Genomic DNA, 14516 nt, shown 5'->3' on the forward strand with positions numbered 1-14516 from the left:
GCATGCCAGTGCTCGAATGATGGTTGTTGATATAAGAAAACTCCGCCAAGGGCAAATACGTGTCCTAACTCCCTCCGAAATCCAATACACATGCCCGAAGCATATCCTCGAGCGTCTGAATCATCCGCTCACTCTGCCCATCCGTCTGTGGGTGGTATGCGGTACTAAAATGCAGTCTTGTACCCAATTCCTCATGAAACTTCTTCCAGAATCTGGAAGTGCAACGTACATCTCGATCTGAGACAATCGAGATCGGCACTCCATGCTACGATACCACCTCTCTTACGTACATCTCTACCAACCTCTCCGTGGAAGAGCTCTCACTGATAGCAAGGAAATGAGCGCTCTTCGTCAACCTGTCCACAATCACCCAAATTGCATCGACACATCTCGCAGTCCTTGGCAATTTGGTGATGAAATCCATGGTAATTTGTTCCCATTTCCACTCGGGAATCTCTAGCGGCTGCAGCTTACCATGTGGACGCTGGTGCTCGGCCGTAACCCTGCGACAGGTCAAGCATCTTTCTACAAACCATGTGACATCCCTCTTCATACAGGGCCACCAATACTCCCTCTTCAGGTCCAAATACATCTTAGTGGCCTTGGTATGGATCGAGAATTTCGATCAATGAGCCTCTTCCATCAAAATGGTACGTGTCCCGCCCACAAACGATACCCATATCTGACCCTGGAATGTCATAAGCCCCCGGCTATCTGTAACGAATTCCGATACCAGCCCGACAACTCGCTCTCTCTTCTGGCTTTCTGGCCTCACGGCCTCAGCCCGGGCCCCACGAATAGTGTCCAACACCGGAGTTATCACTGTCAATCTCAAACAAACATCCCGCATCGGGGCGCCCTCCGCCCTACGGCTCAGTGCATCGGCTACAACATTAGCCTTGCCCGGGTGGTACAGGATCTCATAATCGTAATCCTTCACCACATCCAACCATCTCCTCTGGCGCATATTCAGGTTGGGCTGATCCATTGGATACTTCAGGATCTTGTGGTCCGTGTATATGGTACACCGAACCCCATACATATAGTGATGCCAGATCTTGAGGGCGAACACCACCGCCCCCAACTCCAGATCGTGGGTGGGGTACCTCATCTCATGAGGCTTCAGCTGCCTCGATGCGTATGCTATCACATGACCCCTCTACATAAGCACCGCTCCCAGCCCAAATATCGACGCGTCACAATACACTACGAAGTCATCCATCCCTTCCGGAAGGGCTAACATCGGAGCTTCGCATAATCTCTGGCGAAGTGTCTCGAAGGAGGCCTGCTGCTCTGGACCCCAAGAAAAAGCAACACCCTTCCGGGTCAACTTGGTGAGTGGCACGGTGATCTTGGAGAAATCCCTGGTAAATCTCTGATAATAACCAGCCAACCCTAGAAAACTCCTGATCTCGGTAGGTGACCTCGGCACCCCCAACTCATCACTGCCTCAATCTTGGCCGGGTCAACCAATATCCCTTTCTGGTTAACGAGGTGCCCTAGGAACTGGACCTCTCGCAACCAAAAGTCATATTTGGAGAATTTGGCATAAAGCCTCTCCGATCTCAGGACTCCGAGGATCTCCCTCAAATGCTCCTCATGTTGTTCTCTGGTTCTCGAATACACCAATATGTCGTCAATGAACATGATCATCGAGCGATCCAACATCGGTCTACACACTCTGTTCATGAGATCCATGAACACCGTCGGTGCATTGGTGAGTCCGAAAGGCATCACCACGAACTCGTAATGCCCATAGCGAGTCCTGAATGTTGTCTTCTGGATGTCCACATCTCGCACCCTCACCTGACGATATCCAGATCTCAAATCGATCTTGAAGAACCAAGATGCTCCCTGCAACTGATCGAACAAATTGTCGATCCTCGGAAACGGGTAACGGTTCTTGACTGTTAGCTTGTTCAACTCCCGGTAGTCAATGCACATCCGGTGTGAACCATCCTTCTTCTTGACAAAGAGGATAGGCGCTCCCCAAGGTAAGCTGCTCGGCCGAATAAACCCTTTCCCCAGCAGCTCCTGAAGCTGGGAGGACAACTCCTGCATCTCTGGGGGCGCCTTGGCGATAGGCGCAGCCCCTGGAACCAAATCGGTACTGAACTCGACCTGCCTCACGGGGGGCACACCTGGAAACTCTTCTGGAAATACATCCGGAAAATTGCGCACTATCGGAACCTCATCAACTGACCTCGGTCTCTCTGAATCAACCCTCGCATCCATCACATATGCTACAAATCCCCTACAGCCCTGTTGTAGACTTTGTCTCGCTCTGGCAGCCGAACAAAATGCTGACCCAACACGTGTACCCTCGCCGTACACCGTAAGAACTCCCTCACTGGGGCCTCTCATAGTCACCAGCTGTCTCTCGCAGTCGATGACCGCTCCAACTTTGCTCAACCAGTCCATGCCCACAATGACACAGACATCTCCCATTGCAATGGGAACCAAATCAATCGGGAACTTAACGCCAAAAATCTCGAGTACACATCCTCAGATCACCTCGGCGACATACACCGTCCTCTCGTCAGCTATGGAAACTCTCTGAGGTCGACTCAACGCCTCTCGGCTAATACCGATGTGCTGACTAAACGCCAAAGATACAAAAGACTGACTCGCACCCGAGTCAAATAACACCAAGGCAGGTACAGAATTCACAAGAAAAGTACCTATGCATAACACAAAATAAACACAATATCCCAACATCAAAATAAATACAAGAAAGGATACATACCAGCCACGACGTCGGGCGCAGCGCGGACCTCCTCTGCAGTCAACTGAAAGGCTCTCCCTCGTGCCTTCGGTACCTCGGCCTTTAGTGGCCGGATCTCAGTAGCTCTGATAGCAACAGGGGCAGATCCCTAAGGTGCTCCCTGGGCTGTCCCTTGCAACTGTGGACACTCCGCCTTGCGGTGTCCAGTCTATTTGCAATGAAAACATACTGCAAACCTCTTGGGGCAATCCTTGGCCATATGCCCCTCCTTGCCACATTTGTAGCAAGACCCTGCTTTGCACACCCCATCGTGGCTCTTGCCGCACTTTCCACAAGTGTGGCCCTTCTGATTCCCAGATCTCGAATCAACGGGCTTGGCCCGCTTGGCTGCCGGCTGAGACTGCGCCGGTCGCCGATCCCTCCCCTAAGACTCAGCCTCCTCCCTAGCCTGAGTCTCCAGCTCTATCTCTTTCTTCCGGGCATTTGCCTGAAGCTCAGCAAATGTTCGGTACGTTGAGTTCACCACGAACTCCCGTATATCCCTCCTCAAAATGCTCAGATATCGGCTCATACGTGCCTGCTCGGAGGACACGTGCTCTGGGCAGAACATCGCCCTCTCATGGAACATCCGAGTAATCGCAGTAACAGACTTGGTACCCTGCTTGAGGGTCAGAAACTCCTGTGCCAATCGCTCCCTCTCCACCTGGGGAACGTACTCGTCTCGAAACATAGCAGTGAACCTCTCCTAGGTCACTGCAGCAAGCTCAGCAGGCGTGTAGTGCGCCATCACAAACTTCCACCAGTCCTTCGCTCCCACACGAAGCTGATTCAGCACGAACCGGACTCTCAAATGCTCAGGAGATGAGCAAGTAAAGAAACACCCCTCCATGTCTGAAATCCACCTCATCGTTGCAATCGGGTCCTGGGTCCCATCAAACTCCAGTGGTTTTGTGTTGCTGAACTCCCGGAACAGAAACGCATCACCACCCTGCGGTCTAGCCGCAACTACAGCTGCAGTGGCCGCAACAACAACAGCATCAGAAAGAGCAGCGTATCTCTCGTCAAATGTCTCTATCAAGGTGGTCTTGATAGACCCAAACATCTCTGGAATCTCAGCGCGGATGGCAGTAGCCACCTCATCATGAATCATCTGGCGGAGCTCCTCGTCGCTCACGCCCCCTCCACTGGTCCCTGGTTTGTGGCGCATACACACCATGACACCTCTCTGAAAAAACAACACGAGATATGAAAGACTCGCTCGAGCGTACACACACTCGATATCCCCAATCCTACTTGGTTTCTGGTACCCTAAGGATTTTGACCTGGGTTGCGCACAGACCTGGTGCCTTCGATAGTACGGGCCCAATACTACAGACCACACCGACTCAACACTCATTCCAAGTCCTCCTCCCAGAGTCCCAAATTCCAAGCACTCTACTCTCTAAAATCATGTGCTACTCACTAGCAGATATCTCATAAGCACCTCGCTGCTATCTAAACACTCTCAACATTTCTAGCAACAAAACCCCTAGACTAAGGCATCATATATCAAGCCACTCTAGTCCTAATAAGAATACCTAGTCTACTCTAGCATGCGTATCATAATTCATCATATAGCATAACATAACATATCCAATAGCACTTATTGTAAGGGTAATTTGGGAAAATCACCGTTCGGGTGCTGGCTGATCGTACACACGGCTCTGCTCTGTTTCTCTCAAAACTCTTTTTACTCTTTTCAAAAAATTTACTTTATTATCAAATTTTTCCTCAAATCCTCGGTTTGAGTTCAGATACGCCCGAAGATGCATCTGAATCCCTCAAACCAAGGCTCTGATACCAACTTGTAACACCGTAAAATTTAAGACAATTTTTCGCATTTCCAAACACATTCATTAATAAAATCTCATTGCATCATATCATTGTTCACAAAACATTTCCCAAGATCAAAACATATGAACTCCAGTGTGCGTGTGTACGAGTCATGTCGGCGCCTTCCCGCGATCATCGCTGGTACCTGAAACACCACACATAACACTGTAAGCATAATTGCTTAGTGAGTTCCCCAAAATACCACATAAACACATATCAGCCACTCAAGGCTGTAACTCTGTTGACCCTCTGGTCAAGTATCTCTGTGGGATCCTCTTGGTCCCATATCTTTGTGGACCCGCTGGTCCTAACTCTGTAAACTCTGAATCATGCATATCACATATCACAATAATTCACAACACATATTAACATGCAAATACAGTGGCATATAACTCTAAAATACTCTGTCACATTACTCTGTTATCACACTAAGTAAAGTATAGTGAGAAGACTCACCTCAAATGCCTCGGTAAATCTCTGACTCGGTAGAAATATGATCTAGCCTCTGCCTAATCACAAAAAGTAAATACTCTCATAAATATAACTATACTCAACCCTCTCTTAGCACCCTCAGAAGGGTAAAAGACCATTTTACCCCTCTACTAGCTTAAAGGCCTCATTGTTGAACAAACCCTAAAAGTCAACAAAAGTCAATGGTCAAACTTTGACCCGACTCGTCGAGTGCACTTGGGCGACTCGGCGAGTCTACATGTGTCCGCTAACTCTTTAGTCCCGCTTTGTAACAACGTAAATTTCAAAGCAAAAATTTCATTTTTGTCTCAACCATTTTCATATAAAATATTTTATAAAATATCCGACATTAGTTATCAAAACATATCGTTTCCCAAGATCACAAAAATCAAATCCTCTCTCTAGTGTGTACGAGTCACGCTGGCGCCCTTCCACGGCCCTCGCTAGTACCTAAAACACATAACACAACAACTGTAAGCATAAATGCTTAGTGAGTTTCCCCAAAATACCCTTACACACATACGCCTTTCCAGGCCATACTCTACACGACCTTCCGGTCCATGTGTCTCAGGGGACTTCCGTCCCAGTCCCAGTAGACCTTCCGGTCCTACTCGTATCGACCTTCCGGTCCATGACTACCTGACCTTCCGGTCCACGTCATAATGCCTTCCGGCCCGTATCATACATAGCATACATATCACATACATAACGCATACAGAACATGCAACGCATATCATACAAAACATGCATCTGATAACATACGAGACCTTCCGGTCACACATAGGTACCTTTCCAGGTACAGTATAGTGAGAAGACTCACCTCTGATATCTCGGTAAGTCTCTGTCTCGGTAGAAACGTGATCTAGCCTCCGCCTAATCACATAAAGCAAATACTCCCATAAATATAACTATACTCCAACCTTTCTTAACATCCTCAGAAGGGTAAAAGACCATTTTACCCCTCTCCTGACTCAAAGGCCTTATTGTTGACCAAACCCTAAAGTCAACAAAAGTCAACTGTCAAACTTTGACCCGACTCGTCGAGTGCACTTGGGCGACTCAGCGCGTCTACACGTGTCCACTGGCCCTCTTAGTCCTTTTCTTGGCACGTCGAGTCCTTCTCTTTACTAGACGAGTCACACCTGGCATGAATCGCGGGGCCACCCCGACTCAACTTGCCGAGTCTCAAGAACAACTCGGTGAGTACCGCCTTGGACCCCAATCCTCTAACCCCTTTCTGACTCACTGAGTTATCCCCCAACTCGGCAAGTCTACTCACAGAGTTATTCACGTGAAATCCTAACCCTACTCGCCGAGTCTCAAGAACAACTCGGCGAGTTCATGCCATGCACCATCTCTATTGACCTCCTGGGGTCAGATCTGTGCCCCTAATCCACAGATCTAGCCTTCCCAAGCACGAAAGTCACGTAAAGCTCGAAACTTGATGCTTACATATCAACATAATGGCATCCAATGGTGATTTAGTCCCAAAAATGGCAACCTAAGTCCAATAATCCCAAAATGACTCATAAAGCTCCATGGGATAAGGTCTCTGGACCTCTTTGAGTCCAGATCCAAAGCATAAACTCGATAGGGGACTAAATACTCTACATATTCTTCTTCTAAAGGATTTAAAAACCCTAACTCTATGAATCAACACCCAAAACTGGAGAAGGTCCGAAGGAATACCTTAATATGAAGCCTTTGATCTCTAAAGACACTAGATTTGCACTTCCTTTAGCCTTCTTTTGCCTTGGTCACCTTCTCCTTCAAATTTCACCAACAAATGATCAACAATGGCCTCTCTTCACCTCACAAGCGATCTAGGACTCTCTCTGGGGTGTGGTAGCCGCAATGGACGACCATAAGGGCCTTTAAATAGGTCTCGAACCTTGGAAATTAGGGTTTCATTAAACAGCGTGGACTCGCCGAGTCCACTCATGAACTCGCCGAGTCCACTCATGCTACTCTGCCTGTGGAATGGAGAATGAATCGCCAAACTTGTCAACTATCCGTGCCCTCCTATATAGTGCAGTGTTGAATGGTGGAGGGTGGATAACCGTGAGTGCCCTAGCTTGTTGCAAATCTAGGACCCCATACGACTTGGCCAGCCGAGTAACAAACATGCCTCCATTTATTTTGGAGTTGACTTTTTCCTTAACTGCCCCTTCAGCAAGGAATTTGGCAATGCAATAAGGGAGATTGCAGAAAGCGTCAGGAGTAATAATACTCCATAGATAGAAGATATCAAGGGTTGGGACCTTGTCCCAATCCTTTCGCATGTTGATGGTGCTAGCCACGAAGCATTGAATAAGGCGATGGATTGGCGAGCGAATGTGGCCATCCTGAGCGGTGGAAGGAATATACACCCGGTTGGCAATTGTGTTCCAACATGTAGAGGCCACCACCGCCTCGGGAAATTCCTTATGGCAGTTTTCCAAAAAAGCTTCAAAGTCTTCAGACATCATTGTGCTCTGGTCATAAATGCCCAGCCTCCAAGAAAACTCAGCAATGCTGCATTGTCGCAGCTCCCCGCCCAAAGAAAAAGAAATTGTGTTGGGGTTGTAATACTCACTACCACCTCGGAATGAGATGGTAGCAAAAAATTCCCAACACAGTTCGGCATATATAGTCTCTTGTATCTTGAATAATTGTAACCAACCATCACATGTGATGGTGGTATACCCCAAACTGCACTCCTTCACCAAGTAAGGTGTGAGCTCCTCCTCCAATCCCACATTTCCCAACCACCCCCAATAAACAGCGTTGGGTAAATGGATTTCCTTTTGTTTGAGCGCCTCTAATCTGTTTTTGGCCCTAGTTTGTGATGACTTGGAAGTGATTTGTTGAAATGAAAGCCATGGGATATCACTTTGGCTCCCCCCACGAGAAGATTGCCCCCTTCTGGCCATGATACCTGCATAAAAACATCAAAAGCACACAAACAAACAATACCCAGTAATTAAAAACGAACAAATCGGGTCTGAATAGTCATCTACTCGCCGAGTACATGACCTACTCGGCGAGTAGGATGAACAGCGGGAACTGTTTGGTGCCAGTCATATATAGGCTGTCCAAAACTCCTAATTCTTCACAGGGGTTTGTTATAATGAGTTATCTAACCATAAATCCAAAGAAATTCCTCCTAACATTACCTAATTCATGGCTAAATTAAAACCCTAGAATTTGAGGAAACCCCCAAATCCAAAATTAAGCAAAATAGGGGCAAATCTATGATAAAGATTGAACCCTTGATGAGTTTAAAGTGTAAAGATGTTACCTTTTTCTTTGAATGATGAAGATTAAGTGGAAAATCGAAGAGAATTGAAGAAATCGCAAGAAATCGCAGGGATGCTTGAGGACACGCTGTGCACGGCGAGTATGGGGGTTAAATGGGTGAAAACCCTCTTTTTTGTACAGATTTTTATCTCATCCGTGTAAGTTGGCTACTCGCCGAGTAGAAATGCCTTTACGCGTTTTATTGGTTTTCTCGGGCAGGTACTCGCCGAGTATACGCTCCTACTCGGCGAGTAACCCTTGCAGTTTGTAAAAAAATTTAATGTTTTGAAAATTTAATGTATTTTTTCATTCTTTTAGCCACCCACCCCACACTCTAGGCCTTGCTTGCCCTCAAGCAATTATATTCTCAGAAGAAGACGAATGAAAAAGATAAAAATAAAATAAAATAAAAGGAAAGAAAATCCAAACTTGAGACTCGGGTTGCCTCCCGAGAAGCGCTTCTTTTTAAGGAGTCATTAGCTAGACTCCTCCCCTACTACGTAGTTGCAATCCCTTCCAGCAACAGCAACTCTTCCATTCCTTCATTCTAGGGGACTCCTTCTTCATACTTTTTGACCCTATGGCCATTGACCTTGAAAGGTGTTCCATCTCTTGACAACAGCTCTATAGCACCATGTGGAAACACCATCTTCACCAGAAAAGGACCATCCCATCTTGACTTGAGTTTTCCCAAGAAAAGCTTTAGTCGTGAATTAAAAAGCAACATTTTTTGGCCTTCATGAAATTCTTTTTCTTTAATCCTTTTGTCATGCCACATCTTGGTCTTCTCTTTATAAAGCCATGAACTAGAGTATGCATCATTCCTCAGCTCCTCAAGAGCATTCATTTGCATCAACCTGTTGCTCTTTAGTTCCTCCATGTTGAAGTTACACCTCTTTAAAGCCCAAAACGCCTTATGCTCTAGCTCCACCGGCAAATGGCATTGCTTTCCATAAACTAACCTATATGGTGTAGTACCAATAGGTGTTTTGAAAGCTGTACGAAAAGCCCAAAGTGCATCATCTAGCTTGTCCGACCATTCCTTGCAATTGCTCCCCACCGATTTCTCCAAAATTTGCTTTAAAGCTCGATTTGTCACTTCGGTTTCTCCACTAGTTTGTGGATGGTACGATGTGGAAAACTTGTGGGTTACCCCATATTTCTTTAACACCTTTTCCAATTGGTCATTGGCAAAATGTGTGCCTCAGTCACTTATAAGGGCTTTCGGGACTCCAAATCGTGAAAATAATTTCTTTAAAAACCACACCACCACCCGACCGTCATTTGTTGGTAACGCTTGTGCCTCCGCCCATTTGGATACATAATCCACCGCCACTAATATGTATTTGTTTCCTTTAGACATGGTAAATGGTCCCATGAAGTCGATTCCCCACACATCAAACACCTCGCACACTTGGATACTATGTTGTGGCATTTCATTTCGAGATGAAATGTTTCCCATTCTTTGACAAGAATCACATTCTTTGACATATTGGGCTGCATCTTTAAAACTTGTGGGCCAATAGAACCCAATGTCAAAGATCTTCTTTGCAGTGTAGTGTGCTCCATGATGTCCACCCGTGGGCCCGCTATGACAATGCTCTAATATTTTCCGGCTTTCCTTCCCGAATACGCATCTTCGTATGATCCCATATGCACAGCTCCGGAAGAGGTATGGCTCATCCCAAAAGTAATATTTTAATTCAGAAAAGAATTTCTTCTTTTGTTGACTGCTAAAATCTTTCGGGATATATTTTGTAGCTAAATAATTAGCTATATCTGCGAACCATGGCTCTTCTCCCACGGTCACCATAATGTACTCGTCCGGGAAGTCGTCTCCAACTTTATCTTCTTGCAATTGCGGGTTCTCAAGCCTTGACAAGTGGTCAGCTGCTACATTCTCCATTCCTTTCTTGTCTCGTATCTCTATGTCGAACTCTTGAAGAAGTAGCACCCATCGTATCACTCTTGGCTTGGCATCCTGTTTGGCAAACAAATACTTGATAGCCGAGTGGTCAGTGAAAACAGTAGTTTTGGATAAAACCAAGTAAGGGCGGAATTTGTCAAAGGCATACACCACAGCTAATAATTCCTTTTCAGTGGTGGTGTAATTTTCTTGGGTTGGATTCAGAGTCTTGCTAGCATAATATATGGGTCGAAAATGCTTATCAACCCTTTGACCAAGGACAACTCCTAATGTAAAGTCACTAGCATCACACATAATCTCAAAGGGTAAGTTCCAATTTGGTGCAATAATGATCGGGGCATTAGTTAATTTTTCCTTTAAACATTCAAATGCCTCAAAACATTCGTTAGTAAAAGTAAATGGTGCATCTTTTAGTAGTAATTGTGTTAGAGGTCTAGTTATTTTGGAAAAATCTTTTATGAAACGCTGGTAAAAACCTGCGTGTCCTAGAAAACTTCTAATGCCCTTCACATTAGTTGGTGGGGGTAATTTGGCAATGGTGTCAATCTTTTCCCGATCTACTTCAATTCCCATTTTGGAAACCTTGTGGCCCAAAACTATACCCTCCTTGACCATAAAGTGACATTTCTCCCAATTGAGGACCAAGTCGGTTTTTTCACACCTAGCAAGCATTAAGTCAAGATTTGTGAGACAATCATGGAAAGAAGATCCAAAAACGGAAAAGTCGTCCACAAAAACTTCCATGAATTTTTCCACCATATCGTGGAATATGGCTGTCATACACCTTTGAAAAGTCGCGGGTGCATTGCATAGCCCAAAAGGCATGCGTCTATAAGCAAAAGTCCCACTTGGGCAAGTGAATGTGGTCTTTTCTTGGTCCATTGGGTCTATGGGTATTTGAAAATAACCCGAGAATCTATCTAGAAAGAAATAGTTAGCTATGGCCCGATAGTCTTTCTAACATTTGATCAATAAAAGGTAAGGGAAAATGGTCTTTACGAGTGGCATCGTTTAGCTTTCGATAATCGATGCACACTCTCAAACCGGTTACCGTTCGTGTCAGAATTAGCTCGTTCTTTTCGTTGGTTATGACCGTCATCCCTCCTTTCTTGGGCACCACTTGGACCGGACTTGCTGGAATCTTCACTTATACATTCCTCCAATAATTCTTCAAGCATATCAATTGAGAATGTCGTGTCGTCACTGTTCCTTGAGTACTTCATAGCTTGGTCTACCCCAAATGTGATTGAATCTTCTCCTACCCGCAAGGTGAGCTTCGAGTCCCTCATGTCTACTATAGAACTTGCTGTGTTGAGGAAGGGCCTTCCAAGGATGATTGGAACTTGTGGATCCGCCTCCATGTCTAGAATGATGAAATCAGCGGGAAAGACGAATTTGTCCACCTTGACTAGTAAGTCTTCACATATGCCTCTTGGGAAGGTGACTGTCTTGTTTGCCAAGTGAATGGCCATGCGAATTGGCCTTGGCTCCAGGAGATCCAGCTTCTTAAAGAATGAGTATGGCAATAGGTTCACACTTGCTCCCGAATCAGCTAAGGCGTGAATAGCAGCCAAGTTGCCAAATTGGCAAGGTAAAGTCAAACTCCCCGGGTCACCCTTCTTCTTTGGTAGCTTATTTAGCATAGCAGCTGAGTAGTTTTCATTGAGGACTACCTTCTTCACTTCTTCCATCTTCCTTCTATTAGTGAGAAGTTCTTTAAGGAACTTTACATATTTGAGCATTTGCATGACGGCTTCAATGAAGGGTATGTTAATTTGAAGGGTCTTGATATGATTTAGAAACTTCTGGTACTCCTCTTCCTGCTTCTCTTTTATAGCTCTGGCTGGGTATGGCATTGGAGGCTGAAACAGCTTTTCAGGGGTCTGGTTTTCGGATTTGGTAGTGTACTCGCCGAGTCCATATGTGGTACTCGACGAGTAGGGCTATCAGATTGTAAGTTTTGCTCTTCTGCTTGATGTTCTGCCTCCTCCTTCTGTGATTCCTTGGATGCCTCAGTCTGAATAGGTGCCAGAGGAGTGATTATCTTCCCACTTCTTGTTGTGACTATGTTTATGTGCGCGCCTCTTGGGTTATTTTCGGTTTTGCTAGGAAGTTCGCTCGGTGACCTTTGGTTGATTTTTTGAGCAAGTTGCCCAAGCTGCGTTTCTATATTGTGGATAGATGCTTGCTGGTTTCTAAGCATGGTCCTTGTTTCTTGAATTGCAGCATCATGATCACTATGTCTTTTTTCTGAAGCAGCTACAAATTTGGTGAGCATTTCTTCCAAGCTAGGCTTTCTCTCTTGCACCGACTCCTCCTTTTGGTAGAACCCTCTCCCTTTTTGCCTAAACCTTTCCTCCTTGGCTTTCTTGTACTCTTCATAAGGGAGCCACTCTTTCTTTTTTTTTGCGCCAGTCTTCATCATATCGGTCTCCACTTGAGTAACAAACTTGCACCTTCTTGTTGCCATTCTCGTCTAAATCACAGTCTCTAGTGAGGTGAGGCCCATTGCAGTTTTCACAACCCACCCAAATAGCATGGATTGTTTGATCCATTTTATCCATCCTTCTATCCATGGTTTTTAGCATAGCCATGACCGCGGATAAGTCTTCAGTAGCTGCATAAGCGGTTCCCCTAGTGACATCATGTCTAGGGTTGTGGTATTCTCTAGAGTGTTTAGAGAATTCTTCAATCACCGGGGGCAGCTTCTTTGTGAGTGGGCCTTGCAAGTCTAGTAACTGCCTGGTTGTGACATTGACTCCATCATAGAAGATGGAGACTTCTTGCTGGCTATTTAGGTCATGGTGTGGGCAGTTTCTTAGTAAGCTCTTGTACCTCTCCCATGCTTCATATAGCGACTCTCTAGCTTCTTGTTCAAAGTTAGCAATGGCCTTCTTCAACTTGGATATCTTGGAAGGTAGGCAAAAGTGATCAATGAATTCTTCTTTCATCTTGGCCCATGTGGTGACTGATCCGGGGGAAGTGACTTGAGCCAGTCTTTTGCAGCACCTTTGAATGTCACCGGAAGCATACGAAGTAGCTGAGTCTCGCGGGGCACATTTGGAACATTGAAGTAATCAGCTACATCATTGACTTCATCCAAATGCTTGTAGGCATCTTCATGGTCTTTTCCATAAAAAAAGTATTTCTTTAAGTAAAGCTAGGATATGACCCTTTAGCTCGAAAGTAGCAGTCGCGGGAATTACGGGTTGCACAAGTCCTGGGCCAGTGCCGTCGCGCATCCTCTTCTTCCATTCTCCCATGGGGATTTCATCAATGTTAGCCATTGTGATAGCTAACTATTCCTCGGAATCGGTTTCGTGCTCGTATGTAGGCTCCTCTTCTTCCTCGATCTCGTACTCAATATCTTCCTTAACCGGTTCGTCGATTACTAAAGAAGCGTTGGATGCTCTTGATTTGCCGCTCTTCTTTTTCCCAAAAACAGTCTTCAAATTGGACAAAGGTGACTTCTTTGGTGTACTCGAGCTCTCCACGTCCTTTCCTTTGTTCCTTTTCAATGCGGATTTGGGATCTTCAAACGGGGGTACCAGCGGGGTGTTTGATCCTCTGGTCATGAAAGTCCTGAAATAAACAAGATAAAAACGTAAAAAGAACAAAAAAATGTACTAAAAAAATCAAAAATTAATCTGCCAAATACACTTGTACTCGCCGAGTAGGTGCGACTGCACTCGGCGAGTATCAGTGTAATTTTGAAGAAATTATAAACTTAATAATAAAACTAAAACAGATGCTAAAACCTAATTTCTAACTACTAAATTGCAATAAATTAACTTTGTGCCAGTAAACTCACACAAAGGATCGAAAAAATTAGGGATTAGATTAATTATTTAGAACCGTTCCCCGGCAACGGCGCCAAAAACTTGATGTGTGTAAAATGCACTTGTTTTATTCCTACTTTTTATTAATAAATTTAGCACACAAAGGCAGTGAACCTGTCTTTTAGTGGTATAGTTGAATAAGTAGGGTATCGAACTCAGGGAACGGAAAATTAAACTAATGGCTAATTTTAACTAAGCAATTAATGAAAGTAAAAGGTTTTTCTTCTAGTTTTGCAAGACTAGAAACTTAAGCACACCATAAAACACTTAATTAACTAAGCAAACAACTAATTCACCAAATTTGATAAAGATGGTTCTATTTAAGTTCAACCAGTTCACTCCTATGGTTATTTTGTATTTATGATAGATTAATTGTTATTGGCTACCAATTATAGTGGTTAGG

The 14516-nt window shown here is 45.0% G+C and overlaps 1 protein-coding gene and 1 non-coding gene across 2 annotated transcripts; one reads left to right on the forward strand and one right to left on the reverse strand.

Moving 5' to 3' along the window:
* Positions 1–8894: 8894 nt before the first annotated feature.
* Positions 8895–12130, reverse strand: LOC145049536 (uncharacterized). Its single transcript, XM_078997922.1, has 3 exons — positions 11326–12130; positions 9610–9844; positions 8895–9309 (listed from the first exon to the last, which is right to left on the reverse strand). The coding sequence occupies exons 1-3, from the start codon at positions 12128–12130 to the stop codon at positions 8895–8897; spliced, it is 1455 nt and encodes a 484-aa protein (XP_078854048.1).
* Positions 12131–13070: 940 nt separating this feature from the next.
* Positions 13071–13177, forward strand: LOC145056007 (small nucleolar RNA R71). Its single transcript, XR_013685549.1, has one exon. It is a non-coding gene; the product is annotated as a small nucleolar RNA R71 (small nucleolar RNA).
* The last annotated feature ends 1339 nt before the right edge of the window (positions 13178–14516 follow it).

This window comes from Lactuca serriola, chromosome 5 (assembly GCF_051521515.1).
Source record: "Lactuca serriola cultivar US96UC23 chromosome 5, Lser_US96UC23_V15, whole genome shotgun sequence".
Taxonomy (NCBI): domain Eukaryota; kingdom Viridiplantae; phylum Streptophyta; class Magnoliopsida; order Asterales; family Asteraceae; genus Lactuca; species Lactuca serriola.

What these genes read in the sequence shown, in the direction of transcription:
- LOC145049536 (XM_078997922.1), bottom strand. Translation starts at nt 12,130, where the DNA reads ATGCCATACCCAGCCAGAGCTATAAAAGAGAAGCAGGAAGAGGAGTAC. An exon ending in AGCTAATTCTGACACGAACG is followed by an intron (nt 9,845 to 11,325) that starts GTAACCGGTTTG and finishes TTAAAGATGCAG; the next exon opens with CCCAATATGTCAAAGAATGT. An exon ending in GACGGTCGGGTGGTGGTGTG is followed by an intron (nt 9,310 to 9,609) that starts GTTTTTAAAGAA and finishes TACACCATATAG; the next exon opens with GTTAGTTTATGGAAAGCAAT.